This window comes from Anser cygnoides, chromosome 2 (genome assembly GCF_040182565.1).
Source record: "Anser cygnoides isolate HZ-2024a breed goose chromosome 2, Taihu_goose_T2T_genome, whole genome shotgun sequence".
Lineage (NCBI taxonomy): Eukaryota > Metazoa > Chordata > Aves > Anseriformes > Anatidae > Anser > Anser cygnoides.
Genome location: NC_089874.1, coordinates 48,912,298 through 48,937,047, shown reverse-complemented (window position 1 = coordinate 48,937,047; position 24,750 = coordinate 48,912,298). Strand labels below are relative to the sequence as shown.

Below are 24,750 nucleotides of genomic sequence, written 5' to 3'. Positions count from 1 at the left end.
GTGAAAATAGTTACATTTATAAAATTTTGAAAGAAAACACTTCATAGACGTGTATACATAAGAGAAACAGCCTTGTTTTATTCTAATTGTTGGTGGGTTAGGTTTTTTTTGTTTTTTTTTGTTTTTTTTCCAAAGCTGCATCATGCCACTTGCAATCACAGTAGTTCTGTTTAATTTTAAGAAGCACTTGTGTTCTGGCCTTTCAGAGTGCATACTTGAATGGGGCTAAATAGACAAGTGTAAAAAGGCTTTAGCAGCAAATGTGTTTACATATAGTCTGGAAGATTGCTAGCATTCAGCCTCAAAGGCTTTTGAGAGCATTGAAGTCTATTGAGTTCTAGAGGGAGGTCTGAATCTGTAAGTTAATGATATAAAAATGAATGTAGAAGCAGTATTCTAGGGCAGTAGTTACCAAACGTTTTGCTCTAACAGGCAGCCTATGTGCTTTTACTCAAGTGTTAGTGGAAAGCTGAGGTAACTGAAAATAAGCCTGGAGTCCAGCAGAGTTGACAAGCTTCAGAAAACTGGCCATGGCCTTCCAGACAGTGCTTTTCTTCAGACCATCATACGAAGCACTGCTCAATTTTCTTAGTCTTAAATGTCCTGTATTTTTTAAACTTTTTACATCTAGGCAAACTTGCAGCCAATGTGCAATACCTGATATACCTGAGTATATCAGTAGCTGCTTCCAGTTTCCTTTCTTGATGAATATATTTGGTCTTATTCTGCATTTTATCATAAATGTAAAGCATCCTTTTAGGTAATGAACAGCATCTGTACAGTTAATCCAAGATTGCTATTGCATGGTTACACACTGTTCATGAGAGCTGGTTTCAGTACTTTCATGCTTGAACTTCCAGTTATAATCTTACAAACCAGTTGATTCTGTTCTTCGTAAGCCCACTTAAGGCTTGGCTGTTCAGAGGAGAAAGACAGTTTTGTAGTTGTCTCTCCAAGTAGGTGCTATTAAAAAGTGGGACTAAAAGGCTTATCTTCTTAAATGTAAACAAGCAAATCTTTTCTCAATATTGAAAATAAAAATAGAACAGTCTGCAAAAATCTTATACTGTGGTCCAAGCTTCACTGGAAATGATTGAGAATTAGCTGTTGAGTCTAAGGAGCATTGCCTTACTAACATAATTGCAAGGTAGTTCTTTGTATGATTGTAAATTGGGTTTGTGCTTCATCAATAAGCTTTTTGACAAGAAGCGTCCATCACAGTGGCTCTCTCATTTGCCACAGTAGAATAGAAAATGAAGTATCCCGATAATTGCATTATAGTTTCCTTATTGTGGGACAAGAAAGCAATGTGGTATAATTAGGTTTGATTGGAGTGCATGTTTCCGGTAAGATCTGAAATTAATGATGTTGCTATAGTGACACATCTGCGGCCACCAGTGCGTGAAACATAAAGTAATTCATTCGACAAGAGAAGACATCTGTTAACTGCAAGGATGCAGAGCATATTGACACTGACCAGAAATACTAGACGTTATGTGATAAATGAACAAATGATGCTGAAACAGGAGGACAGATAATTTGTACTTAATCTGCTGGGAGAACTTTAATCTTCTCACTGGTTGCCTTTGACAATGCCATTGTTTAAAGAACAATGCTGCAGAGAACTCATAAATTTTAAAACTTAACTCAGGGTGCAGCCTATTAAAGCAATACATTAATTCCTTTGTTAGGGAGTTTTTATCTTCATGTAGAACAAAGCCATTACTAACAACACCCACTAAAACAACAGGTTTTTTAGGACTCACATTTTAATTATAGCATCCATTACCCAAAATGCCATGTTGTTTGGACTTGAATCACGTATAAGTTTGACAGAAAGGCGTCATCTGTTATGGGGCGGGGGGCAGCTATAAGGGGGAGCTATTTCCAGTTGTTTCCAAGGGCAGCTGGGCATGGTATCTAACTCTCTCCAGTGTATAAAAAGATTTTAATCCTGAAAGAAAAATAAAGATATTTGGCAATATTTTTTGAATACTTTTGTTACTTGGGATGTGGGATGGCAAGCCTTCTGCCATTCACGACAACTTCCAGCATATTTAGCTATAACAAATGTGTACAGTCTTCCAAGCATAGTTATTTGCTAATGCATACACTTGTATTTGAGTTCTGTAATTAACATTTTAGCGGGTGTTTGGACCAAATGAGATACTTAACAAATATAATAGTTGAACAGATGCATAGAGCAATGTGATTCTTGATTTTCTGGGAAAGTCTTGTTAGAGGTTGGTATATGTAGGCATTTTCCTTAAATGTGCCTAATGTAAAGGACTATTAGAATAGTGAATTTCACTAATTATTTCTCAAAATATATCTTTTAAGGTATTAAAGACTATTGAGTCTTTTTCTGTTTAACATAAGCTACCACAGAGTAATTAAAAATAAAAATAAAAATAATGAAATGCTGGTGAAATAATCTCTCCTCACTTCACTTTGATGCATACATATTTACACAGTTAACTTTATCTGTTCTCTGTCTCCAGGGTTTTAGTACCACTGAGGTTGCAGTTGAGTAGAGCACACTAGAATAGAAAGCTTTTATCATGAGATACTACAGGAAGCTTCAAGACATGCATTCGAGGTAGATCAGTCAAAGGAACCCTTACTTTGTGGCCTCAGTTGGATACCTATCTACTCAAAATCCATGGTGTATCCAATGAATATGAATGTTGCTGTGAAAGGCTGATATCAGTAGGAAATAGCTACTGCTGTTCTTAACCATATCAATGATACGAGTACTGTTACCTTCAGCCCAGCAAAGATAAGCAAATCTTAGCTTTTTCACCTTCGTTCCTAGCAGGTTGTAGGTTATCCTGGGGTTTGGTTTGAGGTTTTATGGTGGCTATGTTTATGGTTTTTGTTCATAAGTGGAGCAGTTGAGTGAGCAGACGTATGTGTTTATCATGAGTTTTTAATTTTTCCTTTTGTAATCTTACCAGATTGTATTTGTTCTAAGGTTCAGAGAAAGTATATCTGTCTCCAGATTGTTGCCAACAGTTTATTAAGAGTGTTGAGCTGGATTTCCTTTAAAATTTCAATAAAACTGTTCAATTTTGCCCTGACTTTTTATCTATTTAAGTAAATAGCTCAATCAAAGAATGCATGCTTTCTTAAAGGTTATTCACCTTCTCAATTTCTGATAAAGTTACTAATTCTTCTGTTGCATGTATTTTCTTGCTCTTTTGTTTTGGCTTTTTTAAATTGCTGGTATTAGTCCCAGTTACCATATAGTAATGTAGGATCAGATAGATCTGCATCTGCTTCTCAAAACAAAAACAAGAACAACAACAACAAAACTCTGCAGCTCTGTTGTGAATCACATCTGTTGCCACCCAGGGAATGATGCCTTCAGGACTTTTTCCTTAGAAATTAATTTCGTCTTTGCCTGCTTTACTCTGTGTTTAATGACACAATTTTAGACCAAAACCAACAAAACCAACAACAACAACAAAAAACACTCTTGGATTCATTAAAGAATATACTAAATTTTTCTTCAGCAATTGTATACTAACTTTTTGTCAGGATATTTTCCTTGTGTGGTAACTAACTGTATAGCAGAGCAAAGAATATGTGATGTTAGTTGGAGATCATACACTGACTACCATAATTTCTAATTTTTTTCTAAAGTAGTTTTATTTATCCACTAAATTCATATTAGCAATGTCTTAAAAGTGTGGAACTGATACATAAGTGTTTAAAAAGCATTATCAAAAGTAGAAAGCTCTCATACTGTCCTTCAGTACTTTTATCACTTTGAGCAGACTAGAAAAATGGCTCAGTTTTGGGTTCCTTTTCATTCCTAAATTAAGCTATATAAAAAAATCCCTTCTCTCCATGTTTGAAAGGCTTGCATTTTGGTGGATAAAGTAAACAATGCATTGTTTTGTCAAGGCGTATTAGGTTTCTTCCAGAAGACTACAATTTAAGAACTGCTTCTTAAGTTGTAACATGATTGATTGGCATTATGAAATATTTGGACCAAGTTATTGGGGATGTCTTCATCCTTTTTGGTGTTCCATTCATTAGAAGAATGTAAAAAGTAAATTCTTAATTTTCACATATAGGAAAACTTTTAACTTCCATTTGGATGACTGGAAAGTGTGTATTTTGTTTTATTTTTGCAGAAATTTGGGGTAATTATGCATTTATAAATGCAGCTACCCATGTTTCTCCAACAGTGCTTCATATGTATTGTCTGTTGTTGAAAGCCTAATGCTAGTCTAAAAAACCAAGAGCAAAAATTAATTGTTTCTTTTGGGTTTTGTTTTCCTTCTTTTTTATTAGAATTTTGAATAGCAAGTACAGATATTTTTGCAGCTTGCTTTCATATGCCATAGATGTTTCCTATTACTGTAGCTGATAAAATGGAAGGATGTTGATTCTATAAGTAATGCATAAAATCTGAGTATTAAATTGTGATTGCTGGAATGTTTAACCTTGTCTTTATAAATTGTTTTCCCTTGCTCATTTTTCCTGAACCTCCTTCCCTGGCTCCTGATTCTTGCAAGATATGAAAATCCATACTTTTCTACTCTGAAGCTTTTCTTCTCTGCTTGCTGAGATGGGAGGCGGGAAGGAATGACACAGTTTTTCCATCTATCTACCTTTCCCTCAACTACACATGATTTGGACTTGGACAGATTTAGTAATGTCAGAAGAAATAATCTTTCCATATAATAATCGTAGAGCCAATTTTGTTTTTTCTCTGTTTTCCCAAGCAGCAATTACTGAACTAGTGAGAAACAGATTTGACAGTTGCCTGCTGTCTCAAATTTTGAGTGGCATTTAGTTCCCCAACTCCTAGGGAGAATTTATTTTAATTCAAAAATTGGCAAAGCTATGGGCAGTGAGAAGATGTTAACATGCCTGGAAAGTAACAAACGTTATGCAGATTTATTTGGAAATTTCTTGCAACAAACAATATTGAACAAAGAACTTTGTTTTAGTGTTTTTGTTGTGTTGGATTTTTTGTTTGTTTGTTTTATTTTCTTTTTAAATGGAGATTTTAATTTCTCATGATTGCAAGTGGAAACTTGCCTGTTTCTCATCTGCAAAATGTAGATTGTTGTGTTTTTTTTTCTCCTAGCCCACAATTACAGTCATAAATGTAATCAAATTTAACAAACAATATTTGAACAAAAGTAAAGCTTGTAAAGGCAAACAAAAAATCTTCATGGACTTACATGATGACTATAAAAACAAACTCTTCTTATCCCTTGTATAAAAGTAGTCAAAAGTTTCTGTCTTCCTAATTGTGGAGATCAAGAACTTTATCTGCGTGGGCTGTTTTCCAGCCTTTGGAATATTTTACTTCTCATATGTATTTTTAATAATGTTATGCATTTTGTGAAGAAATTATGTGTTTCATATAAACCTTGTTTTAAATATTTTTCTGAATTCAAATGGTATGACTGGTAAAAAATCCTGAACAACATGTAAGGAAACATGAATGGAAAGTGTCAGTTTTTAATGGTAGAGAGGGAAAAGGAAATATATTTGGAATGATCATCTAATGCTTCTATAGTAATACAACTAGACATGGTCTGATAACTGTGGTTTGATGGTACAACAATTGAAATGAAGTGTCACCATACAGATATTACCAGAATGTAGGACTGTTAGACATATCAGATATAACTGAGGAAGACGTGACTTTTACAACCTTACTGAATCTTGCAAAATTACTAATAGTTCTAGCCCTATTAGATGCATAAGCTGGATGCTAACTGTCCAAACAGTTCTGTTTTCCACACAATGGAGAGAAGTAACCTACTCTCTTCCTGTGGCTTGTGTCTTTAAGCATACTGGGATGAAGACATGAAATAGTTTATTCTGCAGTTCTTATTTGTGGATAATTTTAATATCCTTTGCATTAAAATTATTGTAAAAGCTTCAAGAATGGCACTTCTAGTATCATGTTGTGTTTATCATCATCAGGATATTGTCACATTTATGATTTTTGATAACCCAAGACTGTGTGGTTAAATATAGTAAAAGTTTTGTACTAAATTAATTCCCCTTTGTCTGAGTAATTGTAGGAATAGTTTTTTAGGAAGGGCCATTATCAAGATAATCTTTTGTGAGTTTACCATGGGAAGCTAGGTGACCTCTTTTTGTCTGATGTGCCTCATCTTGGAAGCCTGAACCTTCCACCTTTCTATTAAGAGTTTTTCCAAACCCAGGGATGTGAACAGTTGGCAGAGATGGACGCAAAGTGTCAGTCTGTGACTGACACCCTGTAGTTTCTCACAAATGCAAAGTGTGTTCTGAAAACACTGATTTCATTCATTCTGCCTTATTCCAGTTGGAGGCTAAATCTGTCAACTTTGGAAGTGATGTTTGTTCTTAATGACTTATTCTAGCTAACATTGAATGTGCCTGCTTGTTAGCGTGTCTGCCTTTGTACACGAGGTGCTGGATTCCTGGACGGATGTTTTTTTTATTTTCCTTAAGCATTTCTGATACATGGTGCAAACTGTTGCATTGATGTTTGAGAGTCAGTTTTATCCATATACTACATTTTCTGTGTTTTATACTAAGGAAAATGATTTTGTGTCTTTCTAGTTTGTATGTTTAGTTGTGGTGGCAGAATCAGGCTGAAGGTGGAACCAGTGATTTCTTCCAGTATGACTAACTCTGATCTTTCTGCACAAACGTTACTTTAATTAACTGAACTGATGCTAACTTATGATTCATTCCTTCTTTCCAAAAGAAAGACTGGGACTGGGGGGTGGAGTGTTGTGGCCTTCTCATGGTATTTTTTTGCTGGTTTGTAATGTGCTTCTTCATTACAGGAACACTTACACAGAATGAGATGATATTTAAGCGTCTCCACCTAGGTACTGTGTCCTATGGAACAGACACAATGGATGAAATTCAGAGTCATATTATAAACTCATATTCACAGGTATCTCATTTATAAATTATTTACCTTTAATATGGAGATATTTTTAAAGCACTGAAGCATTGTTGTTGATCATGTCTAGAAATTTGAGATGCTATGAAAATTCTTCCTTTTGTAGATCTCTCTCAACTGATAGGATGAAAGGGGAAAGTGTGAGACAGTATGTTGTTGTCTCCTGGTTCTAAAGTTCCTCATAACACCCACTTCATGGAGTTTACTTTTCTATTCCCCACTGTCAGGAATCTGTGTTAACTTGTCTGTGCAATGCAGTTTGTCTTCTGCCAAATCATCTCAGAGTAAGCTATTCATTGTGGAGACTGCAAATTACGAGTAAATGACCAGAACACAACAAACAGTAATTACATCTTTGAAGATATATTCATCAACAATAGACATTGAAAACCACATTAATTGCCATAACCAAAAAGAAAAAAAAAAAGTTGGCAAAATGAAGACATATATAAAAAAATATTTTAAATAAATATGGTTTTAGAGAAATTTAAGATTGCAAATGGCATAAACCAGGGGAAAAAATGAAAACTTTCTAACTCTCTTCTGGTTGAGAATGAAGTGTTTGGTCTTCCTGTGATATATGAATACTTGGTCTAGGAAGAGAATTGTGACTCCTTGTCTGTCTGTGGGTAAGTTGTGGAGTGGAGGAGGATCAAATTCTGCAAACACCATTTGCATTTCCTATGTATATAAAGTATCTGGGTTGCTTCTGCAGGCCTTTCTAAGGACCTGATTCCATTCTGGGATTAGGAAGTTGTTTTTTTTTTTATTTTTATTTCTATTCTTTGAAACAAACAACAACAACAACAACAACAAATTGATATAGGAGCAAATAAGAGATATGTTAATTAATGTTTTCATATGTTGCATACAGTGTGATAATTAAGACTTTATATATAAATTATAGTTGATGTGGATACAAAACATCATTGGCTGACCCAGTTAAGTTCATAGACTGACCCCCTTATCTGTGTCGTCATTTTCTCTTGTAAAAGGATTGATTGTAGGATCAACAATTAGCTTGGGTCTTTAGGTATGCAGATCTTTTTGAACTGTAGCTTCCTTCTCTTTTGATTCTTTAAAAAAAAAAAAACAAAAAGTTTGACACCAATTTGTTAATACTCTGTTGCATTTCAGAAGAGAGGCAGAAGGGAAAGCAGTGACTAAACACAGTATATTAGTATTCAGTCTGCAACTTGAATTTCTATCTTATTTTCCATATAAACAAATCAAGGAATCTAGTTCTTAGATTTATCCAAGAAAAAGGAATTCATTTCAGCTTAATTCTTAGTAGGTACAGCCATGAATATGTCACTGAATTGCAATAATAAGCCCGTGAGAAATAAGATATGGAGTTCTTTTACCTAAAGATCAGTAGTCCAGATATGGTTCAGGATGGGTTATTGGAAGTAATTGCTACCTGACAATGTTTATAAAAATCACCCAACCATAGTTTTGTTATAATGGATTGTTTGGGTATTCACAGTAACAACAGTAGCAATAGATAATATTAACTGATAAACTTCAGCAGGCACACTTAGGACTGACTAAGTTCGAAGACTGGGCACCAGTCTTCTTGTAGAGGAGGCACATTCATTTATTTAGGTTAATTTATTCTCATTTATTTAGGTTAAATATTCTATCTGAAAAGAATGGCATAATTTCTGGAATTCTTACTTGCTTAAAGGTTTTACTAGTTTGTTGTAGAATTTAATGAGTTGTACCCATGGTTAATTATTTTTTTAATTACTGTAACAGATTTGGCACTGAATTCTTTAAAAGAAGAAATGCAAGGGAAGCTTTATTTCCCTGAATTGTGGGAAAGGATTTCCCAAATCTATGTTAGCAGTTCTTAAATGATGAAAAGAACTTTTTTGGAACTTCCTTTTTGCAGCTTTATATAACACTGCTTAATGTTTAAATAATACTTTAATTATGTGTGTTGCTAGCAACTATTTAAAACAGAAAAATGAAGGAGTTTCTTTAACAAAACAAGCAACTATTAAACAGTGCTTCAATCTCAAAACTATAGTGAGGTTTTTTTTTATTTAATCTATGATAATAGGGGCTGCCGGTTAGCTAGGCAGTGGTTCTTGTGTGACATTGATTTTATCCCTTGTTTGTGTTCTGTTTTATTATTACAGTGGACCTACTAGACTATTGTCATCTTAATGTAACACACAAATCTATTATAACCTGATTATATTTCCCCACTGGAAGCATTTTGTGATAGAGGGCATAATCTTTAATGGAATTTGTGTGAAATTAAATTATACAAGCATCAATAAACATAACATAATTCAGGAGGAGTAAATCAGCTTAATTTATTTGCAGCTGTAATGGCATCAGCGTTAGCAGAATGCAAATGCCAAGGTTTAAAGCAGTAGCTGAAAAGCAGTGCCAGATGAGCAGAAAGTTAAACCCTTTATTAGACAACACTGTAATTTGATGGGCAGAATGTTCACGGTTCAGCAGATTACAGTCAGGAGTTAAAAACGCATGGTTTCTGAAGAGGTTTTCTGAGTTACCAAAGAGTCTTCTGTTCACTCCAGGGTAGAACTGCGTATATATTTAGATATATATATTTCCAATGCTGACTTCAAAAACAAACAGGCAATAAAACAGTTGCTTTCAAACATTTATAAACAGAGTACTCTCTTAGACAAATTCAATCATGTACTTGACTATTTCTGAAGGATAACTAAAAGTAGTGTTAGTGTTTATTCAACAATAATATGATCCTCAAATGTGTCAAACAATTATTTTGAAGGATTATTTATTATATTTTTGTATTATATTATTATATTATATTATTGTATAATAGTATTGTATAATAGTACATACATAGTATTGTATGTATTATATTATTATATTATATATTATATTTTGCTAAGGAAGAACAAATTCCAACCTGCAGCAAAAGCAACTACCCTTCAAACTGTATTAGTTTACAAATAATGTAGAAATCACATAGGTTTTTAATTTAATCAGTGATATTTTTATCCTAATTTTTATACTTAATGATATTTGCATTTGTTCTTTCGTTCCATACCAATGTGCTGTTTAAAATGCCAAAGATTTCGGTCAAGATGTAAAGGGATTTTTTTTTTCAATATTAAATTGTGGAATATAAGTTTCCAGCCTCTGGATGTACGCAGATGACAGAATAAAGAAGAAAAGCAAACAAACAAAAGAAAAAACACCCTTGCAGTTTTGTTCTGGTGTTCCTAAAGTGATCCAGTTTGTTGCTGTCTTAAGTACTTTTCTAAAATAATGCATAGGAAGTAAAGTACATAAAAGGATTATTGTGTGATGGATCACTGGAAAAGGTAAATTATGAATTAAGGAAACAGTGTTTTCTGCAGAACCTGGTCAGCCTATTCATTCATTTTATTGGTTACTTGTTTTAATTTCGCATTTTTCAATTACCTGCTGTTTGAATTCTCTCTTATTGAAATTAAATATAAATTCAAGATAATGAACCTCTGGTTATACATTAGTTCTAGAGAAAAGTAGATGTGGATTTTTATTAATCACGAACTGAAAGAGTTAACAGTAGTTTTTATGAAATAAATAGTTACTATTCTTATAATTTATCATCCTTTGTAAAGGGAAAAATCAGATATAAATCAGTATTCATGTTTTGTTTCTATTATTAAACTTTGTTTTACTGTTCATTGTATTGGGTCTTAAAGGTGCATTCTCAGAATAGTGGAAGCAATGTAAGCTCAACACCATCTAGGAAACCTCAGTCTTCTGCACCCAAAGTCCGCAAGAGCGTCAGCAGCCGAATACATGAAGCAGTGAAGGCTATTGCACTGTGCCACAATGTGACCCCGGTTTATGAATCACGTGCTGGTGTGTCTGGAGAAACAGAATATGCAGAGGTGGATCAGGACTTCAGTGATGAAAATCGAGCTTACCAGGCTTCCAGCCCTGATGAGGTTAGTATGCAAGGGCAAAAAAAATTTAATCTCAGCCAAAAAACGGGATTCATGAAGTTAAAAAGAACAGAACTGTGAAATACAAGTGTTTTGGGGTGGGGTTTCTTTATACTTCCAATAATCTGGTTTTACTTCCTTTACTGCTATAGGAAAGATCTAGGTTATGTAAAGGTAGTTTGAATTATTTGCCTAAGAGGTCTGTGAAGTTAATGCTTTGAAATCAATGCTGCATTGAGTATCAGAATTAAAGTTATTAGGTGTATTCTCAAAACATTAATTCGTGTATGGATCATAGCACAGATATTCAAAGGAGAATATGAAACTCAGCTTTGAGAGATGGACAGCCAGGTACATTAGCTAGTGACACTACCAGTTAGTGGAATATACAGGAAACAAACCCCAACAGGAAAAAAAAGCCCAAACCTCAAACACTCCTGTACAAAAGCTCTTGAGCTTACTTACCTTAGGCAGCTGCATTATCTTGAGGGTTCAGTCAAAATTTCATGAAGTGTGGAACAAACTTAAAACCCTATTTGAGTAAAATATGCATTTGCCTTACATTGAAATCCAAATCTGAAACAAATCCTACTGCTTTCATAGACCTGAGTTATTGTTCTGAGTAGTCATGTTTTAGGGCCTGAATTAGTTGCCTAAAATTCAATCCAGAAAGATCTTGCGAGGCAGAGACAAAATTCAAGTTTCAATATATTGCAAAGTAAGCATAAAAATAATTCTGGTCCACTGACATGAATATGGGTGTACTCTTGAAAACAGAATATTTAGAAGTCAGTTTGCCTCTTAAATTGAATAGGTTAAAGGGCATCTTTGTTTTAAAGAATTTCTAGCAGTGTCTGAAGGTTGTATATACTGTTGATGGTGTAGCCACTGTAACTTAGTCATAATCAAAACACGGTTTTCACAAGATGTGAAGAAGGAGTTGTATATGTGAAAGCCTGTATACTTTTTTTAACTGTACAAGTTGATCTAATACCAGGTAATATTTCTTCCACAAAGTAGTAATTACTACAATTACTACAGCTTTGCTTGTTACTTTTGGTATACGTTTGGTTTGCATTTTTAGTATATCACCATATGTACCATTAACAGAATTTTAACAATTCAAACTGCAAACTAATTGCTAAAAGAAACAAGTTTATAACAAGTCCTTTCAAAAATTAAATAAAATGAAGTCTTTCTTGATGTTGTACTGAACAGACAATTATATCCACTTCCAGTAGTTCATGGTATCAAGGGATTGCAGAATACAAAGAAATGGCTGGTTCTCAGAGATCAAAAAGCAGCAGATAGAACATCCATTTTAGAAGTAAACTCTAGGTAGGACTTGAGCTCTTTGGCTAAAATCAATAATCCATAATATTGTGTGTGGTGTTATATAATACAAGTTGACCTACAATATGAGTTGAGAATGTTGGAAATGCATTTGTTTATGACAGATATACTGTCAGTATAATCTGTTATTGTATCTGCATAATGTTTGACAATATTTGCACACGTACAATTTTTCATATGCATATATAATCATATTCACTAAATGTATTAGTGTAATGAGCCTGCAAGGTACCACTAAATATAATGAAAGATGCAGTCACAGCTAAAGATTAAGTAAACCCTTCAGCTTTAACAGACAAAGGTGAAGAGATGTGCAATTAAGAGAAATGTTGATTTTTTTCACACACTTGCTCTTCTCTCTATATTTTTTTCAATTCATTCAGTCTTTTGGAATCTGAAAATAATGCCGTAAATAGCAATTCTCCTTCAATATTTGCTAAAGGAAACAGCTGTAAGACTTGAGAATTATGCAAGTGGTGCCCTGGGAAGACAGTAAAGGATTTGACCTTGGAAAAAGGAAAGTTGATAAAGTGCTTAGATGACAGATATGGGGCTCAGGGTGAAAAGCAAAGTGGAAGAGGAAGACAGCAACGAAGAAACTATTAGTGCTTTAAGGGAGAGAATGTACAGGTATTTTTAATAATGATTTTTTTGTCCTGAACTCATACATTCAAACTATATGCCAGTGAATTGAAAAACTTGCAACACACTTCAGAACAGACAGCATTAAATTTCATTTTCAAAGATGTTTGAAACTACTAAAAATATCATATTGAATAGGTATAGTTTAATATATTTAGAAATTGATACTGAAAGGAATCTTATAAAATGATGAAGCTACAGAAAACATTTAAATAGCATAAAAAATGCAGGATAACAGCAAAAAGGCTAAGAGTTGAAAGACTTAGCAGGTCTTTATCATAATTTTTTAAAGAGTTGTATTGATGCAATGCTTGCAAATCACTGGAGCCTAAGGAAAATAATGTAAATGGTTCATTATTTAGCTTATTGAACTTTCCTGCAGTTAGGTTGACTGATGATGCCAATGTTTCCCAATCACCAAAGTACCATTTTAAAAGCATTTTTTATTGAATAAAGTGCTTTGAATATTGCACCCTGGAGCTTTATTTAGGGAAATGATTCAATTGATGTTTTCTGTTTAACCTCAACACTGACCTATCACAACATATTTGGTTAATAAGCAACATTATCATTTAATAGACTTAACCAGTTTTATGCATTGTGCTTTCTCAACATTACAACTCTATTCTCTTAGATTTTGTTTATGGAACTCGCTTGATTGCAGTCTTTTGAAAGAAGATGTGATTTGTTCTGTTGTCTTTTTGCATTATGTAACATTGCATGTTATCACCATAGCATATAAAGAGCAGAGAACAATGTGTAAGTATAAACTGATCTTCCCTGTAGAAGAGTGTAAGAAGCAGTTCCGTAATATATTGACATGTAATACAGTTAATGAAATTACTTGAGGAATTCATTTGAAATTCTTCACACGTGTATGTGTGCATCCATATACAGATAATATAATCAAAAGGAAGTCTGCACATTTAGAAGTAGGTACATTCATCATAAAAGATGTATTTATCTATCGTTAGAGTAACCTGAGATAAGTAACTGATTTTGTATTCATAATGTGAACCCTACTTATGCCAGGCTCTTTGTTTCTTATGATAAGTGATCAATATTTCATTTTCTCTGAAAGAGTGGAAAGTTTCATTTGTCTGTCACTTGTCCTCTGCAGATGTAGCATAGCAAACAATAAACATTCATTGAGAACTTGCTTAAAAAAAAATGAAAACGTCTTTTACTCAGCCATGATAGCTGTGGGTTCAGCTCATCTGTAGAAAGTCAGCTACCCTAATGTAATGAACAATCATAAAAGGGTATAAGCTAAGTAGGTAAAGCAATGGAGTTCAAAGGTCACAGACCCAAGCAATTCAGGGGCATGCTATGAACAGGAGCCTTTGAAGACCTTTGCTCCCCTCTGGTCAGAAAAGATTGATCAGTCACGATTTTTAATGACTGCGTACTCTCATAAACCAGCTATTTATTGGTTATGCTTTGTCCTGCACTGTTATATTCTCAAGCATTTCTAATTCCCGGATTTCAAGTATTTAAATACTACTTTAAAGTGTGGTCAGTTACTTAATTCCAATGTTTCCGTCCAAAGACAACAGTTTCTAAAATTAATTACAATGATACACAGCCAATCATTTAAAAACAGACAGGGAAATGATATGCCCTTAGTGAAGCAGCTTTTGTGTTTACAAGTGAAGCTGTAATGTATGAGACATGTTGTATTGTTTAATTCATTTTATTGTGTGTGCTTATTGAAGCAAGACTAATTGTGTTGTTTTGTCAATGTATTGTGAAAAGCAAATCACTCAGTAGCATAAAACCATCACTTTCATGACCTTAGAGACCCACAAAGAATAACTACTTCATAGCTTGTCTTGAATATCGATTGGCAGTTTTTTCACATATCAAGCTGTATTTTAAGTTAATAATTTTATTTAATTTTGAAGGTTCTTGATGAAAAGGGGTAGACTCCAAATTTCCTTTACCAAATCATTGTTCATAAATACAAACAAAGTGGTGCTCATTGCAAACATTAATGTTGTTGAACAATCCTAACAGAAACTGTTGGGAACATTCAGACAGTAGGGGGAAAAAAAGCTCCCAGCTTCTTCCCTGTTACCATACCAATAGTCTTAACCTCAATATACCACATGTATAACCTGTGTGTCCTCTGTTTCCTTACATGGGAACCAGGTTTTGAAAGTAAATCCGACTATCTGAAATTAAGATGCTTTTAATTTGCTCTGAAATAAATGAAGGTTGTTTACATGAGAATTCTTTAAGGAGCAAAACTATCTTAAGAAATTTCCACACGTAGTTCTTCACTCTCACCCTACAAACTGCTCACTCATAAATGTCAAAGGCTTCAAAGCCTTTATTTATATGGTCCATTTTTCACCTAAATGGTCAGGGGCATTTTTTTGGTCTTAGGCCAAGCAGTAACAGCCTTTTAGGATGGAACTGGTAAGTGAAGGTCTTCAGAATTCAGTAGGATATCTCATACCTCACTTTGTGGATGTATGACCCTGTGTGCTCAAGGACGAGGCAAGTTTCATTTTTTCAAGTGACTATATCAGTTTTTCATCAACCATGACTTCTTCCTGCCATCAGGGTCCCAAGGTGACAAGTAACTAGAGGTCATTATCTTTCCCACAGAGCAAAAGGATTCTGTGTTGCAATTCACAGAATTTTTCCCGCAGAGCAAAAGGATTCTGTGTTGCAATTCACAGAATTCCAGAATTGTAGAGGTTGGAAGGGACCTCAAGAGATCATTGGGTCCAACCCCCCTGCCAAAGCAGGTTCCTTACAGCAGGTTGCCCAGGTAGGCGTTCAGACAGGCCTTGAATATCTCCAGAGAAGGAGACTCCACAACCTCCCTGGGCAGCCTGTTCCAGTGCTCTGTCACCCTTACTGTGAAGAAGTTCTTTTGCATGTTGGTGTGGGACTTCCTGTGACCCATTTTGTGGCCGTTGCCCCTTGTCCCGTCCCCACAAACCACTGAAAAGAGGTTGGCCAAATCCCTCTGTCTCCCTGTAGAGGTATTTATAAAGGTATTTATAAACATTAATAAGATCTCCTCTCAGTCTTCTTTTCTCCAGGCTGAACAAACCCAGGTCTCTCAGCCTTTCCTCATAGCGAAGATGCACCGGGCCCACTATCATCTTTGTGGCCCTCCGCTGGACACTTTCCAGGAGATCCCTGTCTTGTTTGTACTGGGGAGCCCAGAAATGGACACAGTGATCCAGGTGAGGGCTGACCAGAGCAGAGTAGAGGGGGGAATTTCGTAGAATCATAGAATATCCCGAGTTGGAAGGGACCCATAAGGATCATCAAGTCCAACTCCTGGCACCGCACAGGTCTGGCCAGAAGTTTAGACCATGTGACTAAGTGCACAGTCCAATCTCTTCTTAAATTCAGACAGGCTTGGTGCACTGACTACTTCACTGGGGAGCCTGTTCCAGGGCACAAAAACCCTCTCAGTGAAGAACATCTTCCTGATGTCTAGCCTAAACTTCCCCTGCCTCAGCTTCACACCGTTCCCACGGGTCCTGTCACTGGTGATAACGGAGAATAGGTCATCTGCCTCTCCACTCCCTCTCGCGAGGAGGTTGTAGACTGTGATGAGGTCCCCCCTCAGCCTCCTCTTCTCCAGGCTGAACAGGCCAAGTGACCTTAGCCGCTCCTCATACGTCTTCCCCTCTAGGCCCTCCACCATCTTCGTTGCCCTCCTCCGGACACTCTCCAATAGTTTCATGTCCTTCTTGTACTGTGGTGCCCAGAACCGCACACAGTACTCGAGGTGAGGCCGCACCAGCGCAGAGTAGAGCAGGACAATCACCTCCCTCGACCGACTAGCAATGCCGTGCTTGATGCACCCCAGGGTACGGTTGGCCCTCCTGGCTGCCAGGGCACACTGCTGGCTCATGTTGCTGTCAACCATAACTCCCAGATCCCTCTCTGTGGGGCTGCTCTCCAGCGTCTCATTGCCCAGTCTGTACGTATAGCCAGGGTTGCCCCGTCCCAGGTGCAGGACCCGGCACTTGCTCTTGTTAAACTTCATGCAGTTGGTGGTCGCCCAGCTCTTATTCCCCTAAATAAAAATTAGTAAGACAGTTGGGTGATACCTGGTATTTCCTACTAATCCAGAGGAAGATGGGGCAAATGTTAACCTGACCAGGAATGAGAGTCCCCACCCTTGTGCAAGTCATTTACCCTCATGAGGAAAGGTCAGGAGAATTCACAGAGGATCTTGGAATTGGGCTGAGTAAGGGGCAGACCTGTACCTTTTGATTGCATGGCCTAAAGCCATTTAACACCACTTCAGAGAGAATAAAACTTCTTTTATTTGTTAGGGAGTCACTTAACTCTTTCATCCTCGAGGCTGAAAATAAATAAGCATATGTCTGTTCCTTTAAATGCTTTCTATGGACAATCCCTCATCTTGCACATCAGTGTTTATTTTGGCTGTTGAATTGTGTGGTTAGATACCTGTAGCTTTTTCTGCCATGTAGTTATTTTCACTGAGATTATTAAATGGAAGACTAATGGGCTAATAGAATTTTCTGTAAAAGAGATTATTTTTCCTTAAAAATAAAAAATAATGTTGTAAACAGTTGAAAAATTGTCATTTAAAATTGGTTTATGATAAAATCAAATATTCCAAAATCTTTGTGGAGTATTAATTTACATGTTTCCTAAAGTGGTTTTTTTTGTTTAAAATTGTTGATTAGTATTTGGTTTTGGATAAAGTCAGTCTAATGGTCTAATTAAATGTGAAGTTCTGAATCTTCAACAGGAATATGGTTTTTTTGTTCTCTGCTTAATATGGAGTTTAAAAAATTCCTAACTATTCACTAACTATTCATTTTCTTGTCTTTAATAGGCAATTAGGTTTCATCACTGATGAAATAAGTAACTGCATCCTTGTCACTTAACAACCTTGTATGCTTAATGGAACTTTCTAGAAGTTACTTAAGATATTTATAAACAGATTTTTTTTAGTTCAGTAAATGAATGTTTCTAAACAAATGGGATGATTGTCCCCAAGCCATTGAATTATTGTGCAGGGCTGCCAACAAGGTCTGTAACAACAGTGCTTCTGAAGTTTCCCCTCTTTGTGCCCCACTTCAGATGCACGTGTTCCTCAGACAGCTGAGTTAGATAAACCATCATGCTCAGAGAAGCTACTTCCACCTCCTGGGCTAGTACTGCCATAAAATTAAACACATTAGCTTGTGGGTATCTTGGCTGAACAAATGCTGCTTTGCCCACTAATTGGGAGAGTTTCCTTTTGAAGTCTCGGAATTTTACTTTGAGTGGCAATTTGTGCTATCATAATTGAAGAGTTTAGTATTGGAGTTGTGAACTATGGCAGCTCCTAGGGGCTGGTGGCCTCTAGTGGAGAGAGGCTACTGACGGGGAATGAGAGCTGAACAGTAATGATAAGATCTGAAAGTTCTGGAGTAAGAAACACCGAACAAGATGTTTCTCAGTAGCTTTTGTCAGATCTGTTCCATTTCCATTCCATAATGCAAATATTTACTATCTTCACTACTAATGTTACTTTGAGGTTGTCATATCGGAGGTGGGTAGCTGTTCTTACTAGCTGGACTGAGGAGGAAGACAAATAGCAAGCGAGAAACAACAGAAGCTGTCTTCAACTCTCCCTGTGTTACCTATCCCAGCTACAGTACATGGTTAATGGCTTGAGGCACAGACCTGTGTCTCAGTAATGGGGGGACCAGTGCAATTCTGTCACCTGGGAAACTGATTTCTATAGAAAAGAAACTTAGTGATCAGCCAGACAAGATCCACAGAGTATTCAAATAAGTCCCTAACTTGGATTCAGGAGACTTGATGCATTTCATCTGTCTGTGTTAGGAAATTAATGGTTATCAGCAAATAACTATATATCATTAGAATAGTTTTTGGGTTTTTTTGAAAGCAAAATGATAGCATCTCCAGATAAGTTTTTTGTGCTTCCCCAGCCTTTGATTGTTTTATCTGACCACATCCAATATGTAAAGTGCTGTAGAAGCTACAGCTGCTGCGTTCACATGCCATTCTAGGGGTTCTAGATGTTTTTACACTGGGTTACAAGACCATTTTAATGTAACATTTCAGAAACATTAAAGAGAATGGAATATAACTAGAGGGGAAACCTCAAGAGAGAGTGTTAATCTAAGAATCCTTTTTCTGAACTCTGTACAGCCAGTGATTCAGTATATACTTATTTGTGCAGATTTGTAATTTATATTTTTATGCCATCTGTGAAATATATTTTTTAATAGTTATATGTTATAAAGGCTGCAGATATTTAATGGTATGGTTTGGTTGTGTTGTTCAGGATACTGTTAGGTATGGCTGGTCTGGTATAATGACAGGAGTCAATCTTCATGTGTTACTCTCAAGTTTGCTCAGTTGCCTTTTAGGCAACTATTTGATTCCTGAGTCTTGCTGACCATTTCTGCTACGGTATTTGCACTGCTATGGTATATGCACTTTTTAAAAAAGAAAAAAAAAAATAAGTAGTTGTGTGTAGGCCAGGTATAAGAATCCAGAATGACTGTGCTGCAAAATGCTAGTTCAAATGGTTGGTGAAGCCAAGCATAAGCAAAATAATAAACAGATGTGAGTCACCAAATATAGAACACTTAAGTCCTAGCTGCAAAGGGACACAAATGAGATGATAGGGTATTAGGAGAAAGATGCAATTTACAGGTCAGAATGTAATAGTAACCTTTCACTGTGAAAATTGAAAATTAACCTTGGGAGTATTGGATCACTTACAGCTTATGTGGTACTTTTATTGAAGAAGAAAAATCTCTAAAGACTTCCTGTGATTTGGGGATTTTAAAATGATGCTATTTAAAGTGTGTTCTTTTCTCTTTATTTAACTGCATCTCAATGCATTTTCATTTGTCGGTGCCTACACAGACAACACTACGAGGATTTCTTGGGAGTTCATACAACTTTTTTTTCCCAATTTAAATTTTCATTAGAAGCTACTCAGTAATTATTTACTCAATTTGGATGAAATTCTTAGTGGGCATTAGTCATCATGTCGGTTGAACTTACCTGAGGTTTTTCCTGCTTGTGTGTCTTCTGTCACACTGCTCAATTTTAATTTTTGTAATCTTTCTGAAGGAAAACATTATTTTGATGTACTAAGATTTTGTACTGTATACTGATGGTTTTTCTATGAGAGGGTTGAAATCTTTGGAACAGCTTAAACATTTACCCTACTGCCAGTTCTTTGACTTTAGCCTAATCTATATAATGCAATTGACCTTTCACATTTAAATGTGTCTTTTTTTTCTTTTGTCTTCTTTAGGTAGCTCTGGTGCAGTGGACAGAGAGTGTTGGTCTTACGCTAGTTAACAGGGATTTAACCTCAATGCAATTGAAGACCCCTGGTGGACACATTCTGACATACTATATTCTGCAGATTTTCCCCTTCACTTCTGAGAGCAAGCGCATGGGAATCATAGTTAGGGTAATTTGGAGGGGCTGTTGATTTTCATTTCTCAAAAGCTATTTTTTACTGAACAGATATTTTGATATTTCTTAATAGAAACTTGATGCTGAAAGAATGTATTACACTGGACTTTCAAATGGAAAGTAGACACTTGATGCAGGTACACACTAGACAAGCAATTGTATAAAATTCAGGCTAACCTGATGTTGCAGAGACGTTTGTAAAGGACAAACTCTTCTCTCACGTGCAACACATTAATTTCAGTACTTCATGCTTAGGCTCTGATGTTGCAAGTTTTAACCCTTCATTTTTAATTTTCATCTTAAAAGTGTGTTGCCTCTTCAAGGGATAAACAAGTGAAACAAATTTCTTGCAATAGTAGTTTGCATCTTTCTATACTGTATCAGTACTGATACTGCTTTTTCAGGCATGCATGCACGCACAGCAAAACACCCCAAGGTCTCAGATGTACCGGGTATATGCTTTACCTTATATGCTTATATACCACCTATGTATCTGTTAGATGTCCAGATGGGAACATAATAATGATTATTAAAACTTCAGATGCAAGAAAGCCACCACACCATGCAAAGGAAGGTTTAAACCTCTGCTAATGTTAAGCCATGCATGCTATGTACTTCTGTCCTGACTAAAATCAGATACTGTAACAGAAAAGCTTCAGATAATGTGGTTACATGGTTAGATCAGTATTAAGTCCTAGTTAAATAGGTGTCAAACTCATCCTATTCCATGTTTGTAAGTGGATAACAAACCAGGCATGCCATCAGCCTTGGGCAGAGGTACTTCAGATAGGGTAAGTGCATGCTCAGGTCTGCAGAGATCTTGGCAAGTCTGTGTTTCATTAAGTGAGGTTGGCATTATGAGCCTGCTTAACAGTGTGTTAGAGATGTTCAGAGATATTTTATGAAGCTTGTAGATCAGAGAAATCCATTATTTCTGCAACAGACCATACATCACAAATTCCTGATTTAGGTAATATTTGCCTTGATTGTGGATTGTTTGAATATTCAATGAATGTTTCATCATTAAAACATCTGTTAAATTCATTACAGTGTTATTTGTTAATTTCTAATTACTTAGATATTTCAAAGATATAGAGCAAACTTTCTGCTTTAATTTAAATAACGAATGACAAAAAAAAAGTTAGAGTGGGCATAACAGTGATATTTTAACATTTAGAAAGGACAAGTATTTTAGGGATACTGTTATACTGACTTCAGTTAAAACTGGTCCCTTTACATGGGAAAGTAGGGAATGTGCATCTATGGAATCAGGAATCATTGAATATATTAACGTAAAATAATAAAACTTATGCAACCATTTTCAAGGTACTTCATTTTTATTCATAAATGGCAATCCATTGACTACTTCAAAAGATGATTAGGTTATTTGTAGGCAAGTTTTGACTGTATAAACAGATTTTTTTTTCTATTTCTTCTGTAAAATTTTAGGATGAATCTTCAGGAGATATTACATTTTATATGAAGGGTGCAGATGTTGCAATGTCCACTATTGTACAGTACAATGATTGGTTAGAAGAAGAGGTAAGAAATAAAGTCAACATTTACTTTAAAAAATATATATTATATATATTTTTTTAATGTCAAATTGAAATATTAAATGCTATTGGAATAGTTTTAAAGGAGATCCTGAGCCACTGCAGTAATGGCTTTTCTAGTTCAGTTACATATATCCTGAATAGGTTTTTAGGATTTAGAATTCTTTCCAATTCTTGTATAGCACACAGAAAAGACAAAGCTAGTAGTCACAGAAGAACACATTCTTATTTAAACAAGATTTTTTTTTCATTGACTGATGTTTCACATAAAGCCTAATCACTTCTGAGTATTTTGTTATAAATCTGTTTATCCTGTAATAACCTTTTATCAAATTCTACAGTGAAGTATGATTACGAGTTAAAGTTTAATACGGGATGTAGACAAATCGAAATAGCTTTTTATCATATTTATTATATTTAATATAAAATAGATAGAGACCAAATTTCAAAACTGATTAATATTTTTCACTGTGTGGTTCTAGTAGGTGCTGGCAATCATCTTATTTTGACCTGACATATAGACAATATGTTAATAAAATGATTACACCGTGTATGTTCATAATGATATTGGCAATATGAATCAATATGTGCTGCAGGGCAGTTTGATTTATTCAGGGACATGAATAAATTAAACTCCCTGAAGACCTAGCAAAATGTCATAAAAATTACTTTTGGCGATAATGATGCACAATTAATTGTAAAATACTTGTTTAATTTATTTAGCTTTTATGAGGTCAAATCAATAAGTGTTTTGTTCTATACAGCCTTCTTTTTCATTAAGATACGCTATTCCACAGCTATTTATAATGTGTAGACCTCTTTCTGACAAGAGGTACATTTCTCTGAAAAAAAAGAAAATATTTAGCTTTAAAAATAGTTTTAATGTGCTTTAAAAATAGTTTTAATTTACTTTTAGACTTCAGCCTACAAGAGTTTTTCTTTAAGCTTGGAGAGAAAGTCTTAATTGGCTTGCCAATAGTATACTACTTTGGGAATACTGAAGTGAAATTGTTTTTGTGGCTTCTCCAAACTAATCTACAGTCTAAAGAAACAAACTGTTATGCTACAGACATTCCATGCTAATATATAGTATGAAATGTGTGCATACAGTTAAATATTTCCATTATTATTCTGTGTTTTGGTCCATTTAGTGTGGTAATATGGCTCGAGAAGGACTGCGTACTCTGGTTGTTGCCAAAAAATCACTGACTGAAGAACAGTATCAAGATTTTGAGGTATGAAGGGATACAATGATCTATATTATTCATGTAGCTCTTGTGTTTTGCTTTATTTAGTTACTTCAAGGGGAACATTTATCTTTTTTACTCTGTTAATAAGGTAAAGAAGACAACTCATATTGAAAATATTGATAGTTGAGGTATGGCAGACTATTACAGATCTTACCATTCATTAATGATTGTTCTGCAGGTATGCACAGGATACTGTTTAAATTTAAGTGACTGGATTGTATTTTCCCAGAGGATAGCATAATGTTAATTCCGTAGCTTTAGTCTGACCAAAAAATCTACTTGTTCTCAAAGATTAGAGCAGTTTCTGCTTAGATGCTGAGATGCCTAATTTATAGTAGGTCTTCAGAAGGCTCTCTTGAGTTTACCTGTCAGAAAAAGCACATATAAGATTAGATGCAAATCCGCTCTTTTAATTTTGTTCTTTATTGAAGATATTTAAATGCAGCTTTTTATTATAACTGATAGGCCAAATGTTTACTTTTTTTTTTTAAGTCACAGCCAAGTCTAAGTAGTTTTGTGTTTGTGCAAACAGAGTCGATATAACCAAGCGAAGTTAAGCATACATGATAGAAACTTGAAAGTTGCTGCTGTTGTAGAAAGTTTGGAGCGAGAAATGGAATTGCTGTGTCTCACCGGAGTAGAAGATCAATTGCAAGCAGACGTTAGACCAACTCTAGAGATGCTAAGAAATGCTGGAATAAAGGTAATGAACGCATACTGTTGTGACATACAATTTATCATTTATTAATGTTTGTGGTTTTTTTTTCTTTTACAAGACACAGTTCATAGTTGTCTACATTAAGGTTCATTCAAAACAAGAAATATGTGAAGTCCTAAGTGCATTCTGGGCATGATCTAGCAGAAACAAGTAGGCACTGTGTTCGAAGATCTCTTGCAAACCACAGGTTTCATTAATTTTAAACTTTTGTAAGAAAAAATACCAATGTATGTCCCTGACATTTATCCTCTGTTTGCCTACAGTAAACTGTCCTAGCTGAAATTTATACTAAATTAGTTTGGCCCAAGATTCTTATGATAATGTTTTCAGGCTTGGCGCTCACAAAAAGTTTCAGCCAAGATCAAAAGGTGAACTGTTTGAACTACAGAAGAGCCCAGACTCTTCTCAGGGGTACCTACTGAAAGCACAAGAGGCAATGGACACAAACTGAAATACAGAAGTTCCACTTGAATGTAAGAAGCAAGCTTTATACTATAAGGGTGATCAAACACTGGAGCAGGTTTCTCACAGAGTTTGTGGAGTCTCCATATTTGGAGAAGTTCAAAACTGCTTTGACATAGTCCTGAGCAGCCTGCTGTAGTTGACTCTTCTTTGAGCAGGGAAGTCAGAGTAGGTAATCTCCAGAGGTGCCTTCCCAAATAGGCTATTTTGTGATTCTGTTTTGTTGTTTGTTGTTTTTTGTGGTTTGGTTTTTTTTTTTTTTTTTTTTTTTTAATTAATCTCAGCTTCCCAAAGGGTCTCAGGTGAATTTGCTGGCAGCACAGTGTTGTACAATCAGAGAAATACATATTTGGATTAAAGCCTTGTGATCACATCACATTTCTTTAGTACAGTGCAACTAGTGCAAAGTACTTGTATGTAGTACTTCGTGTACATT

The 24,750-nt window shown here is 35.3% G+C and overlaps 1 protein-coding gene across 3 annotated transcripts in view; it reads left to right on the top strand.

Annotated features, from left to right (window-relative positions):
- ATP9B (ATPase phospholipid transporting 9B (putative)) overlaps nucleotides 1–24,750 on the top strand; it is a 179,207-nt gene that overhangs the window by 137,983 nt on the left and 16,474 nt on the right. For all 3 annotated transcript variants that reach the window (XM_066992048.1, XM_066992047.1, XM_013184775.3), the window contains 6 exons: nucleotides 6,813–6,925; nucleotides 10,630–10,878; nucleotides 20,162–20,323; nucleotides 21,778–21,870; nucleotides 23,036–23,119; nucleotides 23,667–23,837. In XM_066992048.1, coding sequence (XP_066848149.1) covers nucleotides 6,813–6,925; nucleotides 10,630–10,878; nucleotides 20,162–20,323; nucleotides 21,778–21,870; nucleotides 23,036–23,119; nucleotides 23,667–23,837 — 872 coding nt within the window. The remainder of the gene's footprint in view (nucleotides 1–6,812; nucleotides 6,926–10,629; nucleotides 10,879–20,161; nucleotides 20,324–21,777; nucleotides 21,871–23,035; nucleotides 23,120–23,666; nucleotides 23,838–24,750) is intronic.